Below are 27,996 nucleotides of genomic sequence, written 5' to 3' on the forward strand. Positions count from 1 at the left end.
TTGAAAAATGGCAGTTACTGTCTACCGGGCTGATATTTGGGGCGCTATAGCTTTAAATTTCCACAGTAAAAATGCACCATATTCTCAGAAATAATAGAGGGGCATGTGTTTGAGATATCTGCAGTATAACTGTATTGGTCCAATGGGTAATTTTTTTTTTAACCCCCTGTAGGATGTTGAAAAATGGCAGTTACTGTCTACTGGGCTGATATCTGGGGCGCGATAGCTTTAAATTTCCACAGTAAAAATGCACCATATTCTCAGAAATAATAGAGGGGCATGTGTTTTAGATGTCTGCAGTGTAACTGTATTGGTCCAATGGGGGAATTTTTTTAACCCTCTGTAGAATGCTGAAAAATTCCAGTTGCTGTCTACTGGGATGATATTTGGGGTGCCATAGCTTTAAATTTCCACAGTGAAAATGCACCATATTCTCAGAAATAATAGAGGGGCATGTGTTTGAGATATCTGCACTGTAACTGAATTGGTCCAATGGAGGAATTTTTTTCAACCCTCTGTAGAATGTTGAAAAATGGCAGTTACTGTCTACTGGGCTGATATTTGGGGCGCTATAGCTTTAAATTTCCACAGTAAAATTGCACCGTATTCTCAGAAATAATAGAGGGGCATGTTTTTGAGATATCTGCAGTGTAACTGTATTGGTCCAATGGGGAAATTTTTTTAACCCCATGTAGGATGTTGAAAAATGCCGGTTGCTGTCTACTGGGCTGATATTTGGGGCACTATAGCTTTAAATTTCCACAGTAAAAATGCACCATATTCTCAGCAATAACAGAGGGGTGTATGTTTGAGATATGTGCAGTGTAACTGTATTGGTCCAATGGGGGATTTTTTTTTTAACCCCATGTAGAATGTTGAAATATGACATTTATCAAGTACTGCGCTGATATTTGGGGTGCTATATCTTTAAATTTCACCATAAAATGCACCATATTGTAAGATATTATATAGGGGTGTGTATGTGAGATATGTGCAGTGTAAATATATTGGTCCAATGGTGGAATTTTGTAATATATGCAGAAATGCTATAAAATGTAATTTGCTGGATATGAGCAGATATTTAGCTTTAATTTGTTTAATAAACGTATGTAATTTTGCAGGGAGATATATTTGTGTGAGAACTCTGTAAAATCCACCGAGAATTGTAAAATTATATGATTATTATCACGTTTGCAGGTCTAATGCACCTTTTGCTACTCTAAAGAAAAAGCGTCTGATGGCATGACCACTGATTTGAAACTGTCTGATAGCTTGACTCCAGTTCTTTCCGCTTTTGTGGATGAATAAAATATTTTTAAAATAAAGTCATAAGAAATAGTTTATTTTTTAAAGTAAAGTTAGATATAATCAAAATAACAGTAACTAAAGAAAGTTTTATTTCTGAAAATGAAGGCTATCATTTGTGTAGTTAAACTAAACGAGAAAGAAAAAACAGCTAAAACACGAGAACCACAAAAATGTTAACTACCTCAGTCCCAAAGGGTACAAAAAGAAAAATACAGTCCGGTCCTTATGGGGTTAAATGGAAGCTAATGCCCACCTGGCAAGCAGCACTGGTAAATGCGAAGGCATAAGGGGGTCTCTCTATGCAGCACGGATCAGGATTGCAAAGCACAGTAATGACCTTTAAAACGAGTATTATAAATAATTCGAATCTCTCCCTGTTTCTGCATTAAAAGTAAGGATTATATAAAGAGATCTGAAGACCAATGTTTGAACACTTGATAGCCGAGTGCGAACAGAAAACACTTGCATATGAACAGGAGACTTGGGCCTACTGCCTGCCCCAAAGCCAGAGCCGCCAACAGACTTCTCTTACCGACCATGAGGACATCGTATCATTTTGGGTAGAGGTCCCGGTTAAATGACAATACAGGGTGCATCACCATTAGCCACCAACAAAAAGGGTTAACATAACTCCTGGGCTCCGTGATTCATTTCAGGAAGCAGAAGCTAAATCAATACCCCCTAAACTCTAAAGAAAAGACTCAAACAAAATATAGTTACTAGAAATCCGCATACATTTAACAATATATCCCTAGCCCCGTTTTCCATCCGCACGCTATCTTTGAAGGTTTTCGTACGACACACACGGAGAGTCAGAGTTCGCAACCTTCTCCCTCCCATAAGCCAATCACTTTTCGCGCCTTTTCTTTTACCTCACATGAGGCGTCGCAGATATGACGCTTGGGTCCCGCCTCTTCCCTGATTGACCCGTCCATTGAGCTTTCTACTGCGCATGTTCGCTGCAGCCGGCTTGGTTGCGGCCTACTGTTTTCGCATTTGGGCTCAAGGGGAGGGAAATATAGTATTTTTGTTGGACTTTTGGTGATCCTCATAGAGATTAGCGGGGAAGGGAACGGAGGCTCAAGTAAATTGAGCCATGCAGGCGGAGTATTACAGCCCGGAACACTCAGGTAAATAGGCCGAGAGCGCTGCGTTCTTCGTCTGGGTTCGACTTCCGAGGGTCAGTTTGTGAGTCGACCCGTTTTCTGTGAAATACTCATCATAAACCAGTAACACTGACTTCCTGATCATGGGAAACATGTGGTGCTCGTATCAATGTCTGGTTCTCATAAATATATGTGCTGCGCATGTATCCCATCTGTGCTTCACTCTACATCCGATGTTTCTGGTTTATTTCTTGATCCGGTTCTCATTCTCCGTGATGGATACACTTCAGGTGGCCTCGGTTCCTACGATTTCACTTCTGGGCATATAGTTATGGTATTTTGTATAGATCAGAAGTGCTCGAGGCTATTACAGAGAGGGGACTAAAGCATGCATTGCATAGGCATATGGCTATCCTGAGTGTAAGATGAGGCAAAGAACTGATTAAGGTCTTTAGGCAGGAAGAATGGCTGACTAGATGGTTGAATGCTTATCTGCAGTCATATTGTATGTATTCACCAGCTGGAGGCTCCTAAACTTGTCCGCTGCATGACCCTCACGGGTAGATGTGCATCGGATATACAGAGTTACACGGGCATGCGCTAAAGAAGTAGCTGCACCAACCTTAGCCCTGGTAGTTGTTTCTCATTATCTATATGGTGCCGTACGTTACACATTGGATAGGTATGGCATGCTTAAACTGACCGTGACAAACCAGTATATAAGTCGTGAAATAAGCAGTGATGAGTGATGCAAAGCAATAGGCTTTCCATTTTAACCACCTGTGTGGACCTCTGGGGCCAATTGTTACACCTAGAAAAGTTTGCCCTCAAAACAGCACCCATTGTTCCAGGTACACATTTGTTAAGGAGCTCAGCAGGTTCCAAGCATCTTGGAAAACCAATCTCGGTTCTTCTGAGGACTTCGGCAGTGTCGGTTGTCTCTCTCTCTTCATGTAATCCCAGACAGACTCGATGATGTTGAGATCAGGACTCTTCATGGGATTAGTGACACTCTTGGCCCAGAATACTTGTGGTTCATGGACAGACGTATGAAGCTGTATTTTGGGGTTATATCTGTCCATGCATGTAATTCGTATGTTGGTTGCTTTGGAAGGAAATTATCCATTTATTGATGGTAGCTTCTAATAATATTTGTGTTCCTGTATAATACTTGATAAATTCCTGCTCGTTTCCTTTTTTTATATTTGCTCTCCTCACTTTATGAAAATGGTGGCAGAGAGTTAAGTTACACACAATGTTAAATATTCCTCCTGCAGACGATGGAGGTGCTACTCCGGTACAGGATGAGAGGGATTCTGCCTCTGATGATGAAGGAAACGAGCATCATCCTGGTTCAGAAGCTGGAAGTCCAGGCCGCCGGTACGAGGTAATTGTCTCCATATATTCTTCATCTTCTCCGCATTTAACTGAGCTCAAAACTTTGTTTTTTGGGGATTGATCAGACTAATCTCTCTTTGCTTTCGTCCAAAAGAATTTCTAAAAAGGTGGTTTCTGTAACGCTGGTTTATTTGTGTTTCTGTCATCTATAGCACAGAGATAGCTGATGCTGCTTTCCTTTTTATTTTAAGTAATGCTGTAATGCTATTCATCTGGTGATATTGTAAGAGTCCCGGCTTACCATGTTGTGTCTGCCTAGTGCGCGATGAAGGGGGACACTTTTTACTTCTTTACATTATAGTATATATCGTTCCCAAAGGGGTGAGATCTAGTATATCCGTTACTTTCCGGGTTCTAATAACACATTGGGTACAACCAGTGTTTATACGACAGAACAAGGAACCCTATTCCATTACACAGGAGTTAACTGTTGATTTGCATCACGGGTTGTTCATTAGTAGCAAACATATTTAGTCATGCAGACAATTTCAGAGCTGTGTAATTTGAGTGTACAGTTAAGTGTCCCTGTAAAATTTAATTATTTAATCAGTTATTGAAAATGGATGTAGATAGTTATCTTATGAACAATATGTTGCTATTGGCTTTGATGTTAGAATTACTTTAGTTTTGCTCTGGTTTTTAAATAGCTTGTCCATTATGTACCCCCAATAGTTTTGCATTGCATATGAAAATAACCATCCCTAATCTGCTTGTTTGAATTTATCTTCACCTTCACGTTCAATGATCATCCATATTAGCCCTGATCTCTGTTGTGTGACCATTTGCTTTTGTTTTGTTTTTTGGCATCTTCAGAATGAACATAGTGATGCAGAGGACAACCAGAGAAGGGGTGCCAGTGGATCTGAAGCAAATGATTCAGAAGATGAGGTACAACAAGGTCCCAACTCTAGCGACTTAGAAAATGACGACAGCTTTAACCGAAATGCAAGTGACTCTGAGCCTGAAGGAACTCGTAATCGTGTTGGGAGTGATTCAGATGACGAGGCACCCAAACAGAAAGGCAATGATTCTGATGATGGAACTCCCATGAAAGGTGCAGCCAGTGACTCTGATGAAGAGGCTCGGTCTAGACATTCAGGTAGCGATTCTGAAGATGATGCGCCTAGACAGAGTCGAGTGAATGATTCAGAGGATGAATCTCCTTCTAAACGTCGAGGCAGTGCCTCGGAGGATGAAACTATGATCAAGCGTGCAGCAAGTGACTCAGAAGATGAGGCCCCCACCAAGCATGTTGCAAGTGACTCAGAAGATGATGCCCCCACCAAGCATGTGGCAAGTGACTCTGAAGAGGAGTCCGCTAGTAAGAGTACGGCAGCCACCAAGCATACAGCAAGCGGCTCTGAAGACGAAGCTACAGCCAAGCGCGCAACAAGTGATTCTGAAGATGATGGTCCTGCCAAGCGTGTGGCACCTGCTAAACGTAAAGTCCGCACCAAGCGTGGCAAGAGCAGCTCTGGAGATGATACACCTGCCAAGGGTCCGAAAAGTGACTCTGAAGATGAGGCTCCTGTCAAGCGTTCAGGGAGTGAATCTGAAGATGAGGCACCAAAAAAGAAACCAGCAGATAAGGCTCCTGCTAAGAGATCTCTTATTGACTCTGATGATGAAGCACCATCTAAGGCCGTGTTAAGTGACTCAGAAGATGAGGCCCCTTCTAAACGTGTTGCCAGTGACTCAGAGAACGAAAAGCCACCCAAGACAGAAGGCAACAACTCTGAAGATGAGTTTCCCAGAATGAAGAGGAAAATTGTATCATCTGATGACAGTGACAGCGAAGAGGAACGTAAACCTGGTCGTAAGAGGAAAAAGAAATCACCGCGACATAGCTCTGGTAGCGATGATAGTGAAAACGAGGATGCAAAGAAACAAAAAGAAGAAAGTGATGGAGAAAGAGTTGGAAAAAGAAAAGCAACGATCCTTTCTGACACTGAAGACGAAGAGCCCGCTGATAAAACAGGTATTGTCTCACCTGTCACGTTTAAGAAAGTGTTGTCATCGTTTTTATTTGTGTTTGCAAACAGTAATAATAGTATAGTATAATAGAGTTGTTAATATTCAGCACGTTTGGTCTTTCACATTACTTCACATAGTGGGTAAAAAGAAGAGAGTTCTTTCTGATGGGGACAGCGACAGTGACGCTGGATCTGGGAAGCAAAAAAGGAAAGCTGTCTCCTCTGACAGTGAGGAGGAAGAAGGGGCTAAAGACGAAGGCGAGTCAAAGGAGGAAGAGAAAAAGCTGTTTGGTAGCGACAGTGATTCTGGAAACGAGGAAGAGTAAGTAGTGCAGAAGTCAACCAACATAACTGTCTCTTACAGGTACGGCAAAGGTAAGTAAGGGAGCTTGGAATGTAGGAGATTTGCCGTTCCAATCAACAGAGTTACTGAAGTATTATAAAGACCCGGAGAAATTGTGTTTCATCTAGACACTAGGTTAGGAGTCATTTATACATTTTGTTTCTCTGGGTCTGATATAAATGTTGAGTAACATTTTTTCTGACGGTTCTAGCAAACTTTCTTGTCCACTCTTAAGTTCTTTCTCAACTTTTGAAAGCCAAAGTTTATTTTCTACAAATGTTTATGGTTTAGTTGCTGAGCAGTCAGTTCATGGTTTTAATATTTGCTGTTTTGTGGAGGATTTATACTATGTAGTTTTACAATGACTTTATACTTTCTCGTTGTGCAGAAATCTTATAGCTGATATTTTTGGGGAGTCTGGAGATGAAGAGGAGGAGGAATTCACGGTAGGACTTTTGCCTTAAAAAGAGGCAATCATTGTGTGTAAATCAGATTTGTCTAAAGCAACATATTTAGTTGGCTTTGGTTTGATGGGCACCTATAGCTCATCATTTAAAGCCCATGTAATCTTTTATCCTAGGTGTACAGAGTGTGTTAGGAATCTGAGGTGGAAAAAAAGTCTCTTAAAGAAATAGTTCAAGATCTAGCCTTAAGTATAGTGGTGTCTGTTTTCCATGGACTCTATCACATTGTAATGTCGCTTTCCCCTCCTCGGCTACTTGTGCTGAAAGGAGTACTTAAATCGGTGGGAATAGCAGCAACCATTCCTATGCGTGTTAGTAAAAAATCAGAACCATAAAGCATTGTTTATTCATTACAGCACCTAACAAACCGAGGTGGAAAGTACAAAATCAAAACTAGCGTGTATCAGACACTCATGCACACTTTTTATTATTTACAGTAATGTGAGGGGTTCATGGGTATACTCGCCTGCAGCTCAGAGACTAGTAACACTTCTTTAGAAACAATATGTCCCATCATGCTCAGTCAACATTAAGGTAGCCTGAGGATCATGAGGTATGTAGTCCACAAAGATTTGCCCATCTTCTCTCTACAACTTGTGACACAGACTGATAGGCAGGATTGTGGGAGATCACACTGCATCATGCAGCATGCAATTTGTGAAGATCATTCCTTAGTGGCGGGACCCTCGTTTACAAGTATCCGTACGTTCGTTTGCAGTTCAGTTGTCTGGCAAGTCTTTGAATGCACAAGTTGTTGGACCCATCAATCACAGCCAGTGGCGGCAACTACATATGGAGACAAATCATGACAAATTTTTGTTACTTTTGCAGTTTGGTTTCGTCGGAGATCTCCCTTCTTACCATTGATTTTTACGAATGCACAAACAGGCAATTTTCGTTAAAAAATGTTTGTACGAAGTCTGCCTTAAAGATTTGAAAGACACTCTACTAACCTTTCTTGGTAGCCCACTGCGACCACAAACTTACCAATAACACAGAATTTTGAGGTTTTCATGTATCAGGCACATTTTGAAATAGATGCTTCACATTGGGCTACCTGAAATAAGAAAGGAAACCGGAAAAAAATTGACATTTCTCCTGAGCACGCAGTTACCGCATATGTGTGGTTTATCCATGTTACATGGCTACAAGGCCCCCTTGGGGGGGGCTTTCCTTAACCACCAAAATAACCCCAAAAACCATATTCCCTGAAAGCACATGACCTGAGGCTTTCAAAGATACCCCACTTACCTTTCCATGTGGCCCACCACAAACACATCTAATGGGAACACAGAATTTCTTGAGGGGGGTTCTGTACCTGTTCACATCTCAGGCACATTTTGGAATGGATGCAGCACACAAAACGAGAAATAAAGCACAAAAATAACTCTACTGCGTCTGTTGAGCGTGTAAATCCCACCTATGTGAAGTATGTCAGCTTTAGACACAAAAGAGCCCGAAGAGTGCGAACAGCTTTCAACCTTTTTACGGCTGAACTAGAAAGTTTCACCATGTATATGGGTAGTTTTACCCCCAAAAGAATAACAAGCAAACCCCCCATTAACTATATATTCCCAAAAGCACAATGTCTGAGGTCCTCAGACACCCCATCTACCTCTCTGATTGGACCACCACAACCTCAGATCTAGCATGAATGCGGGAGATTGACGTTAATTAAAAAACATTTTTTCAACCAGCGTGCAATTGGTGGCGACTCCTGCAACTGGTTTCAGCCAGGCTGCTACAGAGACTCTGAAAGATGTTTACTAAAGTGAAACAAAAAAAACTAAACAAATGCCTGCACTGATCTCCTTACATTGCAAAATTAACTCTAATATGCATTAAAAAATTTTTTTTGAGGATTAAGCTGTCTATTTAAAACTGCTCCTTAAGTGTATACATTTTAAGGTGCACAGTAGCCTTGGGGTTTGTGTTGTGTAGAATAGCTTTTACCAAATGGCATTGTGCATGACGGGCTTGAGTGATATCTCGTACTGGATATTCTGATTACTCTCCTTTGTCTTTGTTAAATAGGGTTTTAATCAAGAGGAACTTGAAGGGGAGAAGGCTGCAGCCAACAAAAAACCGATAGCAGCTGCAGAATCCGACTCAGACGATGACATTAGATCTAGTAAAAAGTGAGTGCAGCAGAATGCAATATTTATAAAACAGAAATCGATGTGCTCATTGAGAGGGACACTTCCACCGTCATCTACCCTTTAATTCATACGAGACCTGCGTGGCCCTTCTTAAGTTTGCCCTCTTCTATACCCACAGCCTAAATTCCTTACAGGAGATGTATTTGACCATACGCATTTCTATGACATATACTCACCCACAGTCAGCTGAAGTGCTGGCTCTGCTCAGTCCCATGTGTGGCGGGGGCTGCCATTGATTTCAATGACTTTCTTGTCACAGATTGCCCATGTTTAAAGCAGGGGACATAACATCACATGGTTCATGGCTATCTGCAGCTTCAGGGCCATTGCTGCTGGCTGCCTCAGACCAGCATCAGCCAATAAGTGGCTTCAAAACAAGATAACAAAACTACCAATAACCCTTCAATGTAAAAAAAAAATAGCCTTGGCCCTTAAGGGTTTAAGACATGTTTCCTTTATGAATATTAAACTTATTTCCACTTTCTGTGACAGCGCTGACTTCAAATCAGACTTTGATATGATGTTGGAGAGGAAGAAGAGTATGAGCGGTAAACGCAGAAGGAATCGTGATGGGGGCACCTTTATTAGCGATGCCGATGATGTCGTTAATGCTATGATTGTAAAGATGAATGAAGCAGCAGAGGTAAGAATCTTTCTGTTTAATCTTCTAAGGAAAATGATAAACCTTAAGACTGCTTTTGTGCATTGTAGAGTGATGTTCATATGACCCAGAGCATATTATGTGTGTGTAGCATATAATTTTATTTTTAACATGACATCCTCTTCCACATGTCACTTAACAATAACTTAAACGGGATTTCTTTCCTTCACAATCTAATCCAAATGCCTGTTTCGACTCGCATTACCTTTTCCCGCCAGTCATTCTGCTATTTCCAATGTTTGGTACATATTAAGAAATGTTTTTTGGATGATACTACTGTGTTTCTGGTTGTGACAGAATAAAAAATGTTGTCCTGTAGTGACAGTGGCCCCTATGCATGGCTACTTCTTGGTTGTCAGTCATTTTTGACATCATTTTGTTTCATGTGTTTTTAGGAGGACAGAAATCTCAATTCTAGCAAGAAGCCAGCCCTAAAAAAATTAACCCTGCTTCCGACTGTGGTGATGCATCTAAAAAAGTAAGATATTTTCACCCTTAACTTCTAAATACCTGGAAGCTAAAAGATTGTAGTTGTTTGAATGTTTGGTGTGTTTCTCTTTTGCTGAAACATAATGCTTGCCATGTACTAAAGACAAAAGCCCTATTTACCCTTTCAGTCCCCTTAAAACTTGTGGCAAGAAGCCCATTAGGACGTACAGGTACATCCTGACTTTGTTGCAATGCTGGCCTCCTGACAATCGGTCAGGCATTCCTTTCCCAGTAGCTGTCACTGCTGACACCCACCCGACATTCGCATGAGATGAGGAGAGTCTCGGCAGTCTCTTTCTAGACCCTGCTGGGCTCTCCCATTGGTCCCCCTGGTGGCCGATTATTGAAGTCTGCAACAATGCTGGGCTATGGAGCCCTGCTTGCTGATCACATTGTGATCATCACTAACAGATATGGAGGTGGAGAGGGAGGAAAATAGTTTTTCCCCCTAATTAAAAAAAAAAAAATATATATATAAAATATAAATAACATTCTTTTTTAAATGAAAATAATAAAATGTATATATTTTATCTATAAAAGGGCCCCTTAGCCACTATAAGTTAAAGAAAAATATTTTTTAAAAAAAATTAAGATTGCAGAAATATAATTACTTTTCTATTTTAGTATAGTTTTTTTTTATCTTTTTTTATCCTAACTATTTGTGTGACTGCAATCTATTCACATAGGAGTCATTTATAACATTTGCTTGATTCATAATGCATTCTATTTACTGGTTTCTATGCACATTATTGCTAAAGAACACTAATCCAATTGATACAAAGCAATCATCTGTGTATCAGGAGAAAAAAGGGACTGCGGAATCATGGTGCTCAGCTACTGCTTCTGATTTGTAGGTTAGGGATGTATTCTAGAAGAGAATCGAACCTCTTTGTACTATAATATATTATTTTAATTTTATACAATTTTTGGTTCGTAGGTTTTTCCACGAATACAGAATATTTTTTTTCTTTTATTGCTGTCCCCATTAGCCCAGCTCAGTATAGACAATTTATTTAGGAGAAATTCTCTAATTAGCACTATGTTTTGTGGTCACCAATGGGTTTGTATGAAGCACAGAGGTGGTTATAGCATGTCATGCCCCCTCAATGATATGATCCTCGATATTTTGGCATTCTATAAAACTGCCAGCTTTAGTGGTGCTGCTGTAAAAAATATGTCTTGTCTTTTCTCCTTAGGCAAGACTTGAAAGAGACATTCATTGACAGTGGGGTCATGTCTGCAATAAAGGAATGGCTCTCTCCCCTTCCTGACCGCAGTCTGCCAGCTCTGAAAATCCGAGAGGAGCTTCTAAAAATACTTCAGGAGGTGAGATCCAGGAGATTTACATCCAGAAACAAAAAAATACAGTGTCATAATTCAGTTCATTACATGCTTTAACATCCCCATGCATTAAAGCACCTAATAAAGCAGACGAGCTGGTGACCATTTCTCTCTCACTACTAAATACTATATGCCTAAAAGTATGTGGACACCCCTCCCAGTTACTGCGTTTCGGCCGTACCTATTGCTACCCGGTGTATAAAATCAGGCACATATGCAGCCTCCATAGACATAGCTTGAGTAGTGTCAAGCAAACCGCTACTAGAATTTGCAGTAGTGGTAACCTGTTCCCTAGCGTTTTGGATAAATCTGTGTTTGGCGGATGCCAGGAGAATGACACCTACCAGAACACCTGCCTGCTGTAAAGTTTAGTGTGGAGGAATTTGGGTGTCCTGCACAGAGCCCTAAATGTAACCCCACTGAACATCTTTAGGATGGATTGGAGCGCCAATTGCAAGCTGGGTCTTCTTGTTCAACATCAGTTCCTGACGTCACAAAAGCTTTTTTGGCTGAAACGACACACGCTCCTACAGACAAAGCCTTCCGGACAACTCCATATTCATGCTCATGGTTTTGGAATGGGATGTCCAACAAGCTCATATGGGTGTGCTGGTCAGGTGTCTACTAACTTTTGGTCATATAGTCGATACACTGGTGACTGTTACTCATTCTCCCACACATTGAGTTTCTGTTTTGTGTTCGGAATAAACACCATAATTAGAGAAACTGAGTCTGGTATGCTCTTTATCAGTACTAAAATGTACTTTGCTATATGTCCATTTGTTTTATTAACAGACTCTTTCTCTTTGCTAAATGCATTATTCTTCTTTCAGCTGCCCAGTGTGAGCCAAGAGACTCTAAAACACAGTGGGATTGGCAGAGCTGTTATGTATTTATACAAACACCCCAAGGAGTCCAGACCCAACAAAGACATTGCTGGCAAGCTCATCAGTACGTAACAGTCCTCAACGAAATGTGACTTAAATGACTTATGAAATCGGTTCATAAGCACGAATGGCAGGATGATATTGTATTTATCAAGTAGATTGAGGAAAATTGAGATTTATCTAAATATACAACCCAAAATTGCTTTGGGTTTGTATTAAATATACGGGTGTTAGGTGCATACATTATGGGGCAATACAATTTAATGGAGGGGAAGGGTTTTTGGGGCAAGGCATCATTTCAATATCAATATGTAAATGCTCTCCTCCTTAGCCTGTATCTTGTTAACCTTTAAGATATTTCATCTATGAAGGGAAGCATTGAGAGATGCCCCAGGACGCATGCTGCGCTTCTAAAAAGGCAGAAAACAAATTATGAGGCGGCAGAGGCTGTGGGGTTTGCTTAAGTGCAACTTATACTTGTCCAGAACCCACGGTGGTCCGTCTGCCATCACTAGGAGGTTTCCAAGGCAGCGACACCTGAGTGTGGATTGAGAGTTTTTTAATCTCAGCCTTCAATTTATTGAGGTTGTACTTTACTGAGAGGGTGGTAGATAAATAGAAATGCCTCATAACAGGAGTGGTAGTGTTTAATAAAGTGAGGGGACTTAGATTCAGGACAGCCATATACCTATCCCATGCATGTTTAAGACAATAAGTTTTGGTTAGGGTCTTTACATGAATAACAGGCAAACTAGATGGGCCAGGTCCTTTATGTTCTTTCAAATTATGCGTTTCAATCTCACACAACCCACGGTATGCTTTATTGTAGATGAATGGTCACGGCCTATCTTTGGACTGACCTCAAACTACAAAGGAATGACCAGGGAGGAGAGAGAACAAAGAGACTTGGAACAGATGCCCCAGCGCAGGAGAGTCAGCAGGTAACCCTACAGAGGCCACCAAAAAGCGTGCTGGGTTCCTCATGGTTTAGCACACTTCTTAGGGACAGCTGGCTCATGTTCTTTAGTTTTCATATAAACTCTTATGAAAATAATTTTTCACACCTTCCTTTTTATAAAAGAATGATTGGCTTAGTTTTCTTAATGGGAAGAAAAAGGTTAATGATGGTTAAATATTAAGAAATTACATGTCCGTATTCTTGTTTCTATGTAGCACATTTTAAACCAATCTGTTTTTTTGACAGTTCTGGAGGCCAAACACCACGCAGAGACCTGGAGAAAGTATTGACAGGGGAGGAGAAGTAAGTACATATTCTCAAAAGTGGATTTTCACCGGTAAGATTATCAATACATTTAGGAATTACTGCTAAAATGTAACATTTTAAAACGGTTATTATTCAGTAAGGCGGGGAAGTTGTAATTTTAAACAAAAAGTTTATTGAATTATAGAAAAGTTACATTTGTTATCTTGCTGGTCCACTATAAGTCAAACCACTAAATCTGTCACTTTTCTATCTGTTAGAGCTTTGCGGCCAGGAGAACCAGGATTCTGCGCACGAGCTCGAGTTCCACTGCCTTCCAACAAGGATTACGTGGTCCGTCCGAAGTGGAATATAGAGATGGAAGGTTCAAGGGTGAGTTAAATTCCTTTGGTGACATCAAACAACATACAGTTAATGCAATTTCACTCTTCTCCCTTATTTAATTTGGAGTAAGTGATCCAAGTGGTTGACTGTCTATAAGGGAACAACTACTTACCTTTCTTTGCCACCCTTTTGTTCTGCCTTTTGCATCCTCCAATGGAATCGTGACCCAGTTTGGAGGTCCTCGAAAAGGTGTAACTCGCTTGGAGAAACATAAAAGACGATTTGCTGAACAGAAAAGGCTCACTAAAACTACACATGCCATCAAATTCAGCATCGAGGGCAACAGGATGCCCCTCTAGTATTGGGGCGAGGACCCTTTGTGTCTGCGTGAGAGGTATCTTCCACTCACTGCTGGATTAGAGACCGCACGTGGTTGTTGTGTATGCACGGTTTGTGCTTCTCAAAGCTGAGCAATTCCTACTAACATCCCACTTACATCCATAAAGCATGAAAACTACGATTTCTGCCCCAGTCCTCAAGTGTTTGGTAGATGTTGTCCCCTTGCAAATTATTGCAGGTTACACCAATATCGCATTTACTTTCTGAAGACAGTATTGTTTTTTTGACCATAAAAAACAAACTTTTGTTCACAAGATGCAGATTCAGTGAGGAATATTTTTTATGTGCCTCACGTTCCTTGACATATCCCACCTGTTGGGACCTCAGGCAGGAGGAATGCACGGGCTTAATGCTTTTTTTATGGTCATTATCCATGGTAAGTGGACTAGACTGGATGAAAGAACAGTCCCAATAAGCCATGGGCTTTGGTAAGGAAATTGATTTTTTTTTTTTTTTTTTGGGGGGGTTGTTTCTTTTCTTCCATTAACCGCTCAGCTGTTTATCGCGTATGTGCTTTAATATTTAACAGGGGTTTGTATCTTCCTGCAACTCTTTATCAATCCATCTTATCTGTGTTTGTTATGAGTTTAGTTTTTTGGGATGTCTTCTCATTCAAAGTGCACAGATAGTGCTGCCAACTAATTTGCATGGATCTTCTGTGTATGACCAGCACTTGAGTTGCTTTGACCCTGCGGTGTGTGGCACATAACCTTCTTTGTTAGCGCAGTAACGCATTTCTAGTGGTTTGCATAAGTTTTTCTTTTTGTGCCCATAGTCTACTAAAAGAGAAAACTATATTACGATAATTTTATTAAACTACAAGAAGCAAAGTACACTGGATGACATTTCTATACACTCAGCCTAAAGGTTCCTTACCAATGTATTGATGGGCTACACGGCAGCTGGGCCAGTGTACTAAGTCCATAAAGTCCAGTTTATTCAGCAGAATAAAACATCGCTTTTATGGTCAGTATACAGACCTTTGACAAATTCATCAAATATGTCTTTATAGACATGATGTATATGTATACATTATATATATATATATATATATATATATATATATATATATATATATATATATATATATATATATATATATATATATATATATATATATTCGTGTCTATAAAGAACACACACTAACAGGCTTTTCAGTACGCATATAATGCAGTTTATTGAGCAGGTATTCATTCTGTATACCGGACCTTCATCAAGATGGTCCCTTTTCTGTTCCATATAACTGCTGCTTAGAAATGTAATTTTTGTATCTGTGGTATTTTGCTTGTTCTCTAATACTCTCTTGCTTATTCCAACAGTACCAGGGAAACAATAAAAAAGGGGTGAGCCGACTGGACAAACAAATAAGGAAGTTCTCGGACATCAGGAAGAAGGGGCGCTCGATGCATGCTGTGAAAATCAGCATTGAGGGGAACAAGATGCCGTTGTGACATGTGTTGCTGCTGTGGCTTGGGTGAGGGAGCCCACAATGAGCCCCACACTGAACGGTTTCTTGGTCCCATTGCTGTCATTTATTTGGACTCACTGGAGCCTTTGGCAATATTTTTTAATGTTTTTTTTTTTCTTTTGCACAATAACCCACTTAAAGGCATTCTGTGCCCCGAAGGAGTCTCAACATCTCTTATTAACTAACCCATCTCCTATAATGAACTTTAGCCTTAATTTCTGGGCTGTATTTAATGCTGTTTGTACAGATACATTTCTCTACGTACCTCATTGTCTGAACTTTGGACAATAAAATTCTATCTCGTTTTTCTAATGGTATTGTAAAGTTGGCTTCAGATATTGTTTGCATAAAGCAAGTCATGCCATGACAAAGAGAAATAGTTCAATATAGTAAAATACAGCCTCTTCCAACTTAGGTATTGGGGATGTTTTAAGCTTAATGTAATTTATGCATCTCCACAAGCTTTCATTCATAGTAAATGCCATTATGGATGTGATTTATTGAGGTTTTTTTGTAATATAGGTTGTAATATATATGCAAGCAGTCTGTACATAAGGTTTGTAATTGCATTAAGTGGAATGTGAAACGGATGAATGGGATTGACTTTTTATCATTTTACTTTAGACGTTTTTTTTCAAATCAATTTCTAGAAATCAAGCTGGCCAGTGAAATAGCCGTCTTGCCGAGTACATGGCTGTATGGAACTTGAAGTTAGCCATCAATGTATAGTCGCACGGGGTCTGCTTCTGCTGGGAAGCATGGTTTTACTTATGTTGCCAGCTACATTGCTAGCAAGTGAATAAGTAACAAGGTTTTCTTGCTTCAAGTGTTCTTAATGCAAATACTGTCAGCACTGTCACAAGACATGCAAACATTTAGCATCCTGTGATGGGGGGGCTTTCCACATACGTGCAAACCCACCAACCTGCGTTGATTTATACCTGTAATGATTTACCCAACAATAAAGTGCTGTGGCTAGCAGAAGGTGTAGCTGATCGCTTTCCCATCCTCAAACGCTGCCACTTGAAATTGGTGAGCCGGTGTTGCAGGTAAATGCATAATACAGGTAACTGCAGACGGGTGAATGTTTGGAAACGTTCTTTAATGCCGGCTTTTAGATTTCCCTGTGATCTTAATGATTCATGTGTATTGAGTATTTTACTTTATCATTAGTTCATCCTTTTTAACTTTTGTAAATATATAAAATGCATAGCAGGCTTGCAAAGATTTCTAGAATTTATTACGCTAGTGTCAACTTTGTGTTACGTCAATTTAATAAACTGATAAAATAGTGAAAAGCTAGACGTTCTGATCTGCCATGGCTCCTGTTTGATGATCGTGTGGGTATTCTTCAGCTTCGTGAACATGTAAATACGTGAGGCTATAGCACAAGACCCCAAATATTAGACACTTCTGTGTGAGGTTATATTTAGCATCAAAAGATGTGCAAAATGCAAATGCAAGATTCTGGGTAGGCAAATGCAAGTAAGGTCAACAAGGACTACCCCCCCCCCCCAAATCTGAATATTAATTTAGGAAAAAAAGTCTGAATATAAGATGACCCTATAGGAAAAAAGTTTTACTAGTAAATATTAATGTAAACTTTTTTTCATATTTACTAAAAGCTATGATTGAGAAAAATATGTATTTTTTTTATTTGCCAACCTGCCCCCCAGTTATGCACATCTGCCCCCAGGCTTGCCACTCTGCCTCCCTGATATGCCTTATTCCCCCCCCCCCATATGTCACTCTGCCTCCCTGATATGCCTTATTCCCCCCTATATGTCACTCTGCCCCCAGATATGCCTTATATTCCCCTATTTGCCACTCTGCCTCCCTGATATGCCTTTAAACCCCCCTATATGCGCCCCCCAGACTTACCAATGCATCCCTGGACTTGTCCCCCGTGCTCCAGACTCCCTGGTGTCAAGTGGAGCAGCCAGTGGACATCTGTGGGATGCGCTCAGACAACCTCTGCTGCTACCCGGGGCTTCCATAACTGAGCACTGGAAGGTAATGTCACGCAGGCGCTCAGTCATAGAAGCCCTGTCGGAAGTGCTGGCAGCAGTGGAGGGAGGTTGTCTGTGCACACCGGCTACCAGAGAGGAGGATCCAGGTCCCCTGCATCGCTGCAGGGGATCTGGATCTTAGTTTTGTAGTCAGACCTCTATTTGAGGTCTTATAATCGAGCAAATACGGTATATTTTTTAATTTACATGTTTGTATCTTACTGTTTTTCTTCATTACTAATTATGACAGTTTAATTGATAGACAATCAAAATATGACTTAAAACAATTTTGTTTATTACTAGAAGCAATGTGAAAAGTGGTTTTACGTAGAACTGTACAAATATATACATGCACCAAGGGTTAAGGAACATTGTTCCCTTTCTGTTTACACGCAAACCCACAGCTATGGATTTTTCACGCCGTACAAAATGCCAAACTCATCAAGCTGCGAGGCTGCCTACTTGTCAAAAACCTTCATTAACGGAATTAATGTCCGTTTTGAATGCTTATCTGTCACTTTTCCATTTTAATTGTGCGTTTTAAGGCTCAGTATATTAAAAATGTCAAACGGTATTGATTAAAATAACCTCTTAGAAGTTACGATGTGACAAAGTGTGACAGAACTAGCAGAAATACTATTTCCGGTTGCACTCTAATTCAGTTCTGGACACCCTTACAAAGCCACCTTCCAGAAAGTTAGGAGACATGAATTGGGAGGAATTATTTAAAATGGAACAACCCCCCACCCCCACGAAGACCCTTTTTCGAGCATGATTTTGGCGGTATCCTTCTAAAGTGAAGCACCTGTTGAACCAATGACCTGCATTTTCATCTCTCATAGATGCAGCAGACCCAGCTGGTTGAGGATTATGGGTGCTGTACTTCTACAGTAGATAATAAAAATGTCAGCTACCCTTGGCCTATGCATTGCCTCAGATTGTTTGCATAAATATTTTACTACAGCATCTATAATGTAGATGTAAGATGCTCCTCAGCTCCCTCTGTGTCCATTATTGTCTCTTTTATCCATGGGATATAGTTGGACACTCTTGTGTAGACACCATATTTTCCTTCCGATGCACACCCTTCACCCCAACTCACCACTCCCAGCAGGTACCACGTGTGCCGATAAAAAACGGCAAAGGGCCCTCCACTGTCCCCTTTGCAAGAGTCCCGAGCCCCAGAGCTGTAGCCCGCACAGAACATGTTTCCCGTCAACACCTTGTCTGTGGAGGCCATGCAAACCTCCTGGCTGACAATCGGTAGTCTGACTTTTAGTAAAAAGCGACTAAAACGGCCCATGTACCGTGTGGCTCCCCATCCGCTTACTTGCCCTATTTCACCCTCTTGAGTTAATAGGCGTCCTAGACCAGGGCTGGGTAAGCAGATTGGTCGAGCATAGTCATTTAGAATGACTGCACTGCGCAGGTACAGTAATGCAATGTCATGGTCATAGTACTCCCCAAGATAGTGAGGATGGGAAAAAAATTTCAGTACTGCAATTTTCTGCTCATCTTGGTCTCGTCGAAGCTTGTCATAATCTCCTGAAATTTAAGAAACTTAATGAGTAGAAGTGTAAAGCAGAAAAGAGAGAAGAATTAGGTATATGGTGGAAATGTGTCCAAACTCAGCATTTCATCCCCCAGCTAATGTATTTTTCATCAATACAAGAATAAAAAGCTTAGCAATGTCCTTTAAACCAAATGTGCCTGGGCAGCTATGTCCTTGTTACTTTTTGTCTTGTGATTTATTGCCTACAATGTGCAATGGTCATAATTGAACGTACAAGCAAAAAATATAGGCTGCCAGATTGCGTGATTTGCTCCATGGAGATAACTCACCAATGGTTACATGGTGTGGATTAATGCCTTCGAAGCAATGTGCAGCAGACAGTACCCAACGGCTGCTGATCAGGGTTCCACCGCAGAAATCTATTCCTCTAGAAGTTCGGATCAGGACCTGGAAAGAGGCAAAGTAAGCGACCAATGAAAATACAGGGAAACAGTGATCTGCAAATGCCTTAAAACATTTGTAAACACTGTATATTTGTGCATGTTTGCAGTTCATAGAGGGGAATGATACTTTTTTTTCTGTATTTGTTAAATTCTGCGGAGCTGAAGAAGCAAACCATACACAGGAAGTTCCATGTTCTGCTGCTGTTCAACGTCTTGTGGACCACTGACTACTCCACTGCATGTCCTATTGGAATAACCCGACCATTGGGTCAAAACATTACGGCACCTTTAGCCAGTTTACCCTTTCCGTTTTAACAGTTGCTGGTGCTCACCACATATACCAACATTTTTAATACTCAGAATTCTTTCTCCTTGCATCTATATTTCATCATATAATTACCCCCATTTGATAGTATCCACTGGTGATGTCCTTAAGTGAATTACGTAGTTCCCACTTCTAGCTCATAGCTCATGTACTGTCTGAACATAGCACAGGATAGTATCCACTGAACCAAATTTACATATTTATGGTACGTGTTTATAAAATAATATTTTATTATTTGAAAGGTTTACACACCTGCCAGGGGCAATGTCCAAGCTCACAACGCATCCCTCCAACAATCCGAAAATCATCAGATGTAGAATTGTCCTCAGCCTCTTCTGTAAAGTCTGTAATACTCCCTGTCCAAGCAGATGCCCTCTGATCATTCTTATCAGCATCTGCATTTAGGTTTATGCTGTCATCTGACTCAGGGACATTTTCATCATATACCCAAGTAGATTCGTTAGACGGTCTTGTTTCTGTAGTTACGTTGGTATCCTGTCTCCAGGCAGTCACATTGGTACTGTGTGCCCTGGTAGTGTTGTCTTCATAGACTCTCTCATTCTCAGTGATATTTCTAGAAGGATTGTACTTCCCGTGCTGCCAGGCAGTATCGTTCATGTTGAGTGGTTGTTCAGTATTATTACTAGTAAGACTGCTATTTAAATTAATTTGATGGAAGGGGGCAATGGTGGTGCCTGGGTTATTTAGAGGGAGCTTGTGAGGTTCCAAGTCCAGCTCAGGTTCCTCCAGAGAGCGTGATGAGCTTATTGTCAGACCACATGGATAACGAGCTGTAGGGAGAATGTCTAGTTAGTAACAGACACTCTCCCACCAAGTATTCATATAAAGATGAAGGGACTGAAAAGTTTTTTTAACCCAATATTGTGCCATATATCAGTGAGAAGCTGCTAGCGGGCCTCTGAGAACTAGGATACAGTAGATACAGAACAGCGTCCATTACTCTGTAGCTTGGAAAAAATGAATAACTCTATGAAAGCCCCAACCATGAGAAGCATATGTCTGCCATCACAGCAGTAGGATAAACCATAGCAGATAATTTTACACTTATCATAGATATTGAATAACTATTTGTCAGCTGAATCGAGGGTTACTGATTAAGGTGGTAATTATCTCAAAGCCGCTAGGCATTAGCTCACACTCTGGCAAACAGCAGACAAGAGTGGCGACTGTTAGCAGGCAGAACCACCAGGGGTCAAAAGGTTTTTGTGGACAAAAATGTGCATGGCAAATGTGTTTATATATAACGCAGTAAGAAAATCACGAGAAAGTTCCCTGAAAAAATAATATGAATGATGTTCTACTCACTTCCTTACCATTAATGGTTTGTAGTTCTACCTACCAGATTGGTCACAACTCTTGCCATCCTTATTCAGGGAATATCCATGTGCACAGGAGCAACTCACACTGAGTGACCGTGCTGTGTCTGTACAATATTGCAAACAGCCGCCATTGTTATACCAGCACTCAATTCTTACTGCCAGGAAAGAAATAACCCAAGTTGTACATGTGTGTGTGCAACGCTAATAATCATCTGAATTATTTGTCACATTTCACATTAAAATGTCCCTTCTAGCTTCTTCTGGCATCCTAGGAGAACTATGTTCCCAGAGCCCTGTGGGCATGCAGATGTTTCTAACTTAAAAAGAACCTCATGGTGGTGCCCACTTCCAACTAAGCTTCTTAGGAAGGGTACGGTATATCATACCTCCCAACATTTGAAATGGGCAAAGAGGGACACTTTTGTTTATGGGTGTATGGTTAGAATGACTTCACCAAGAATTTGTGTCGGTAGCTACAGTATTTATCTAACTGAGTAAGGCATCTGGATAAAGAATAGTTAGTGTATTTTATTCAGACTATTTCACTTATAAAGAAAAATATTTTGTTGATACAGACATTATTGTGACTTTTAAGGTTTTAGGACACCGTGCGAAGGTTCTGAGCGCCAACAAAAATGGACACCAGTTGTAGAAAAAATATGGGGATTTGGGTCCAAAATAGGAACCCCTAATGAGGGACAGTAGAGAGGTTTGGTATATGGCAGTGGCTTCTTTCATACAAAGATAAGATAACAGGATATTCCGGGTGATCTACTGATGCTTAAAAAGTAACTATTTCTGAAACAGAGACTTCTGTTTCATTCCAGCATTAACAATGAAAGATGTGTATAAGTCCTAAAACCACATCATTATGTTCTTATATATGCCATGTCTTGTGTCTTGATCAGTGTATAGATGACTTACCATTTTCACAGTGTCTTCCTGCGAAGCGAGGTGGACATAGACATGTGTAGATGTAATGATACTGCTGGCAGATCCCACCATTCTGACATGGGTTCAGTTTACATGGACTGAGGTCTAAGTTATTTAAGAAGGGATATATGTTAATGAATCAAATACATTAGAACTGTAAACACATCCAAAAACAGAGGGAGGAGCATTTGGAACTTTTGAAAATAAACACATGTTGCCTTGATCTTCATTGTTACGAGCCATGGCTGGACCATCATGTAAAATGGGCCCTGGTACTATGGGTCAGTGGCTAGTGATCAGTGTGCGACCTCAAGCTGGACGCATGTGGTCACACATTTCACTGATACATCAACCTAGGTGTAGCCAGGAGCCACAGGCTACATTATTACATTGGCAATCTGAACAGCTTTGACACCAGGTAGGACAGATTACTAGGCATTGGCCCACTAGGCATTAGCCTGGAGTTTCCAATGGTCAGCCCAGGCCTGTTACTGCAAAATTGGGTTAAAATCCCATGTTGCACACATTTGAAGAGTAGTAAGTGTAACGTGTTAATCAGGAACTGCAGAATAAGTCTGGTGATTCTATCCAACTTGCTCCAATACACATTCATTAAAATGTGGTATAGAGAAAAAAAAACACAAGACATGTATAGGATCCAGTCCCGGTGAAAATTCATTGGCTGGTAACATTTTTGTAATAGCATAGTCTGCAAGGTAAATATCATAAAACATCCTTCCTGTAACATACGGTATATCTTTAGACTAGAGGACATATCGGTGAACAATCATTATCAGGTCACAGAAGACTAAATTACAGAAGAATATCCATTTTGAAGGAAACATGTCTAGTCATCCCATTCTTAAGACACCCTTTCAGTTTCTGGCACTCACCTTTATAATGATACCAAAACTCTGTCTGGCAAAGAACAAGAAAAGAGTAAATCAATTAAATGTTCACATGCAAGTTGTTAGAACAAATATTCAGATTTGTTCTGTTAAATTATCCCTGCATTCTTTCATTTATACGCTACACATCCAGCAAAACTGAGTAAGGAAACTAATGGATCCAACATTGGTTGTTCTTTTCCACTCTGTTCTTCTAGTTAGATGTCATAATTTATCAACCGGTGGGGGTAGACTATAGCAGTAGCAAAAGCAGGGTCATCTTTAAACATAATGGGGTCTGGAGCAAGCCCTCCCAGTGCAAACCTGAGCAGTTGTGGAGGTCTGTGCAGCCATCAGTAAAGACCACCAGCCACATCAAGTATCACTGATATATTATTTAAGTGTGTTAGTCAATAAGATAATGAATGACTTTGACTATGCTAAATGCTTTTTATGGCATTTTAAAGAATTTATTTAAAAAAAATAAACAATGAGGCCACACGATTTTGACATCTACTGAACCTTTCCGAGAACAAAAAACACAGGGAAGAAGATGTCATTTCAAAAGAATGTCCCTTGTAAACAGCTATATGTGATCACCTGATCCTTCAATCAGGGCCGGCCTTTGGGGTGTGCGACCTGTGCGACCGCACAGGGCGCCACACTCCAGGGGGCGCCGCCGCCGCCGGGTCCTCCCCCGCTGCTGCCGCTGCTGCCGCCGCCGCCGCGGGGTCCTCCTCCGCAGCCGCCACGGGGTCCTCCGCCGCCGCCGCCGCCGCTGCTGCCGCCGCCCCCCCCTGCACCTAAATGAAAACATTGTTGGTTTTTTTTGTTGTTGGTTTTTTTAACTTTATTTAACAACCTCCATGTTAAATAAAGTTTTTTTTAACTTTATTTAACATGGAGGATGCTAAATAAAGTTAAAAAAACCAACAACAAAAAAAACCAACAATGTTTTCATTTATGTCCCGGGCAGGGGCGCCGAGCGGTTGCTCGTGAAGTTCTCAGCAACCGCTCGACGCCCCTTACTCTCCGTGACTCCGTCGCGGTGCTGGCGCTCAACATGAAATGCCGGCAGGACTCCTCAAGGTAAGTTAGGATAAGGAGAAGTAGGGAGAGCGGGGGGATAGTTTGAAGGAAGAGGCAGAGGGGGGTAGTTTGAAGGGGCAGAGGGGGGGTAGTTTGAAGGGGCAGAGAGGGGAGTAGTTTGAAGGGGCAGGGGGGGTAGTTTGAAGGGGCATAGGGGGGTAGTTTGAAGGGGCAGGGGGGGTAGTTTGAAGGCACAGGGGGGGTAGTTTGAAGGCAGAGGGGGGGTAGTTTGAAGGGGCAGAGGGGGGATAGTGAGGGGGGGCGCCAGAGGAGTAGTTCGCACAGGGCGCCAGAACACCTAAGGCCGGCTCTGCCTTCAATCAAAATGCGTACAAAGAGTAATGAGTCTGTGTTGAGTAATCACTTAGGGAAACACTGACTTCTAGATATGCAAGTATAAGACTCTAATACTCACTGTTTTTTCCTGAGATTTGAAAATTTCTCGAGCCTCTTCCCTGGAGCACATTTCTTCAAAACATTCCCGCTCCAGGTTCCCGGGATGTATTTCCTCTAAGAAATAATTGGCGCGTTTTCGCAGTACGCGGTGAGCCTTCTCACGTTCTATAAACACTGCAAGAAATACAGCCTTTATCAACAATAGCAAACAAGTCAATTTATTCCCAACAGAGATCAATTTCACAGAATCCACGTCATCCCTGCCAGATAGATATGTGCTACTGGTGGAACACTGGGCATCATCATCAAAAAGGGCTTTTTTCAGGTGGTAGTTGCCAGCATCAAAACACGCACACACACGCACACACACTTTGCCCCTACAAAGTTTAAATTCTCTCAGACAAAGCACTTGAAAATGACCTTTAAACCAACATTTCAATGAAGAAAATTCCATATACCTGTTACTTTCCTCAATGGCCTTGGATGGAGCATCAGTACACAGATTTTGTAAAATTATACATGTGTTTACAGGCCTTTATCGCTCTACCACAATGTAGTTATATAAAATCGGAAAGCAAATATTAGACATTTGTAGCAAGTCTTTGCCTAATTTGCAACAACTGCATAAAGATACATTATTTAGCTTAGTTATCTTTTTGTCTCGACAGAAGCAAACTTGTAAAATGGATGAGGTGTAGTTTGATTTGAAGACATATGCCCGCACCTATTCTAGGTTGCTGTGATCATGTATCACACCTCCAGTTGGTACATCTGCCCCCAGTGTGTTATGACACAATTAAGCGTATCTTTAAATGATGACAAACCATGAGGACCAGTATTAGAACCATTTCTTAACATTTGGAGTCACTACATATAATCTTCATTATTAAATGCTTAATCTTTAAAGAGTCTCAAGCTCAGCTCATTTAGAAAGGAATGCACTTTATTGTAAATGATAGTTAAAACGGAATTGTTATCTAGAATATATGTGTACATAACACGATAATAATCACTAAAACAACTACCCTTTACCGTAAGCATTAGAGCTCAAAATGCTTACATTTTTTTCTTAATTTGGTTTCAATACCATATTTTTATCTCACATGATCTCTTGATCATACACAAGCTCTAAAACGAATTACTACTGCTTTAAGTACTTCAGTTTTTCTCTGATTCTAAAATACATTTTTCTGTATAAAATACAGTGTTATATACAGTGATACATGGCAACATTGACACAAAAAAAGCACTGGTTTTATCTCATTTAGTTGCAATAGACCTGCTTTATCTGCAGACCTGGAGGCCGCCATTGTAAGCAGTCATGTGATTGTTGGGTAGTTTGCTCTGCTCAAACACCACACTGAGTTGATTCTTTATGGCAGAGCTAGGCACGTCATTCCTCCATAGACTTTAGTTAATCAGAGCATCCAGCTGGGTGATTAACACCGAGCCATTCTATTGTTTACCCCAGGCAGTATGATAATGAGTCAGAGAACATTACATTATTATTATTATTTATTTTTCTATATAGCGCCATCAGATTCCGCAGAGCTGTACGAAGGGTAGACAGGACATAACAATTAGTGAATAACATAACAAGATAACATACAGAAACAACAGGTAAGGAGGGCCCTGCTCAGATGAGCTTACAATCTATACAATAAAGAAAATGACAGGATTCCCCTTGAATAATATCTGATATATTGAGCCATTCACACAGTACAAGGCTTCACGTATAATAAGTTACGTGTTCTTTTGATCATTTTTTGTATCTTTTAGTTTTAAAGTTTTGTAAAAATGTTAAATATCAGTACGCTGGCACCTCTTCAGGCTGGTGCTGGGAAATACAGTCTTTACACTAATGGTGCTGTTCCACTGAGACACAACATTAATTGCACTTTAACATGTTAAGCAAATAAACTTTAGCAGATTGGATGTTTTATTCTTTCCTTTGAATACTGAATTACATAAATACGATACAGGGAACATTTTAAGAACATTTTAAGACTTTTTGTTTTTACTGAGGTTACAACCTCAGTGCCTGCTTTTGTATCACATGAGAATAAGGAATTACATGCAAAAATTGTGGCAACGTAATTATAGAGTTATTTATGTGAAGGGTTTGGACATTCAGAAGTACTAGGAATTATGTTTTTAATGCTGAATTCAGCTATAAAATTTGGTATAAATCAGCATGTTGAGAAAACCAACCCCAATGCAACATTAATGCGGTATTTTGCTGAGGTCTGCCGTCAAATGAAGAAAGTACGGGTAGAGGGGTCTGGAATATAATGACGCTGTATGAATTAATAAATAATAATGTACCTGAGTAACAGGATGATACAGAGAGTAGTAGCAATGTAGTATAAAGGAAGCCTCTAGTCATCTTGACTTTTCGGGATTTGTTCAACCTATAATTAAAATACAAAGAGCACAGACAGATTTTAGGCCAGTATTATTCAATGATCTTCGTAGCCAAAATCTTTATAATTATTTACATACCTTTTCTGGGAGTGGGTCAGCACTTGGATCCCTGGTTTACTTATAAGAAGGTGTGTACTAATAGTCTTCATGTAGGGACAAGCGAGGGCATGAAAGGTGGGCAGTTTAACAGAGCAGAGTAGATGATCTCTAGTTAATCATCATTACAAGCAAATATTGACAGTGCATACCAAGGCAGAGCTCAAATAGTCAACAGCATGGCCACTGTGGGGGAGGACACTATAAGTGCAAACTGGATAGCTGCTGAGCGAAGTCGGCACATGGCAGCTGGGCATTGCTTGCATCCAACCACCATCAATGGCTGAGCCCCAATCTGACACCACTGACATTTTCCAAAGTCTCAACCAAATACACGTAATTGTGCCACACGCCAGTGAGCACTAAAGATGTGTGAGAGGAGAACACAACATGTAGACTGGGATGGAATGGATGGCAGGTGTAGTGGGTGGTATATTGTGGCCTAGGGCAGCAGGTCCCTCAGCTGCAAAAAAAAAGGAGGTTGATCATCCTATTGGGCAATCAAGCTATCTGTAGCGGAGAGCTGGGATATGACATCATATCTCAACGCCCAGTAAAAAAAGGACAGAAGCACAAAGGGGAGGCAGACAACGCTTCCTTGGGTTAGGCCTAGGGTCGTGCCAAAGGTATATACACCACTGGGAGTAGTAGTATTAGGAGGAGTCAACCAAAGATGCATGCATATACAGGTTCCCATTGGTCTTAATGTGGCACTGGTCTCAACTATAGATGATTGACCAGTTAGAATCTTTATTCTACAGCATGGCCCTTCTTTAGCTGTGACCCACCACACATGTCTGAAGTACACGTGGATGCATGGGTGTCTGGAGGGGGCAAGGAGGAGCACTCCCCTCCCCCTGGAAATTAAAAGAGGCCCACAGGAGTAGCAGCAGGAGAGGGAGAAACAGTAGGCTGTTAAGGTTAACATGACATAGAGAGCAAAGTCAGGGGAGTGGTCTGCTCTCTTCCTGTCCCTCTAACTCATCTCCTCCCCTTCAC

General features: G+C 40.8%; 2 protein-coding genes and 1 long non-coding RNA gene across 4 annotated transcripts; 2 read left to right on the forward strand and 1 right to left on the reverse strand.

Moving 5' to 3' along the window:
* Positions 1-2,252: 2,252 nt before the first annotated feature.
* On the forward strand, positions 2,253-15,854 carry IWS1 (interacts with SUPT6H, CTD assembly factor 1). 2 transcript variants are annotated; one of them, XM_053459066.1, is made up of 15 exons: positions 2,253-2,438; positions 3,692-3,801; positions 4,626-5,790; positions 5,924-6,107; positions 6,517-6,574; positions 8,627-8,730; positions 9,244-9,394; positions 9,808-9,890; positions 11,098-11,227; positions 12,076-12,193; positions 12,959-13,070; positions 13,334-13,390; positions 13,612-13,723; positions 13,906-14,069; positions 15,394-15,442. In XM_053459066.1, exons 1-14 carry the CDS (start codon positions 2,405-2,407, stop codon positions 14,032-14,034), a joined length of 2,547 nt encoding a protein of 848 aa, XP_053315041.1. In that variant the 5' UTR covers positions 2,253-2,404; the 3' UTR covers positions 14,035-14,069; positions 15,394-15,442. The 2 variants fall into 2 exon arrangements, with proteins under 2 accessions (XP_053315041.1, XP_053315040.1); XM_053459065.1 differs by lacking the exon at positions 13,906-14,069 and having other exon boundaries at positions 15,394-15,854.
* A 660-nt stretch (positions 15,855-16,514) lies between these two features.
* LOC128483041 (uncharacterized) lies at positions 16,515-16,840 on the forward strand. The gene is made up of 2 exons (XR_008351036.1): positions 16,515-16,584; positions 16,619-16,840. It is a non-coding gene; the product is annotated as an uncharacterized LOC128483041 (long non-coding RNA).
* A 1,578-nt stretch (positions 16,841-18,418) lies between these two features.
* LOC128483681 (coagulation factor VII-like) lies at positions 18,419-26,884 on the reverse strand. Its single transcript, XM_053459948.1, has 8 exons — positions 26,803-26,884; positions 24,497-24,651; positions 22,999-23,023; positions 22,097-22,210; positions 21,193-21,327; positions 20,085-20,623; positions 19,394-19,511; positions 18,419-19,096 (listed from the first exon to the last, which is right to left on the reverse strand). The coding sequence occupies exons 1-8, from the start codon at positions 26,861-26,863 to the stop codon at positions 18,519-18,521; spliced, it is 1,725 nt and encodes a 574-aa protein (XP_053315923.1). The 5' UTR covers positions 26,864-26,884; the 3' UTR covers positions 18,419-18,518.
* Between the last annotated feature and the right edge of the window lie 1,112 nt (positions 26,885-27,996).

This window comes from Spea bombifrons, chromosome 3 (assembly GCF_027358695.1).
Source record: "Spea bombifrons isolate aSpeBom1 chromosome 3, aSpeBom1.2.pri, whole genome shotgun sequence".
In the NCBI taxonomy this organism is placed as follows: domain Eukaryota; kingdom Metazoa; phylum Chordata; class Amphibia; order Anura; family Pelobatidae; genus Spea; species Spea bombifrons.

Bases quoted from the DNA above. Each gene is read 5' to 3' on its own strand.
- IWS1 (XM_053459065.1), top strand. From the start codon at position 2,405: ATGCAGGCGGAGTATTACAGCCCGGAACACTCAG. The intron at 6,575-8,626 runs GTAGGACTTTTG...TTTGTTAAATAG, and splicing joins AAGAGGAGGAGGAATTCACG to GGTTTTAATCAAGAGGAACT. The intron at 9,891-11,097 runs GTAAGATATTTT...TTTTCTCCTTAG, and splicing joins GTGGTGATGCATCTAAAAAA to GCAAGACTTGAAAGAGACAT.
- LOC128483681 (XM_053459948.1), bottom strand. From the start codon at position 26,863: ATGACTAGAGGCTTCCTTTATACTACATTGCTACTACTCTCTGTATCA. The intron at 23,024-24,496 runs GTGAGTATTAGA...GTTCTTTGCCAG, and splicing joins TCAAATCTCAGGAAAAAACA to ACAGAGTTTTGGTATCATTA. The intron at 20,624-21,192 runs GTAGGTAGAACT...TTCTCCCTACAG, and splicing joins CAAGAGTTGTGACCAATCTG to CTCGTTATCCATGTGGTCTG.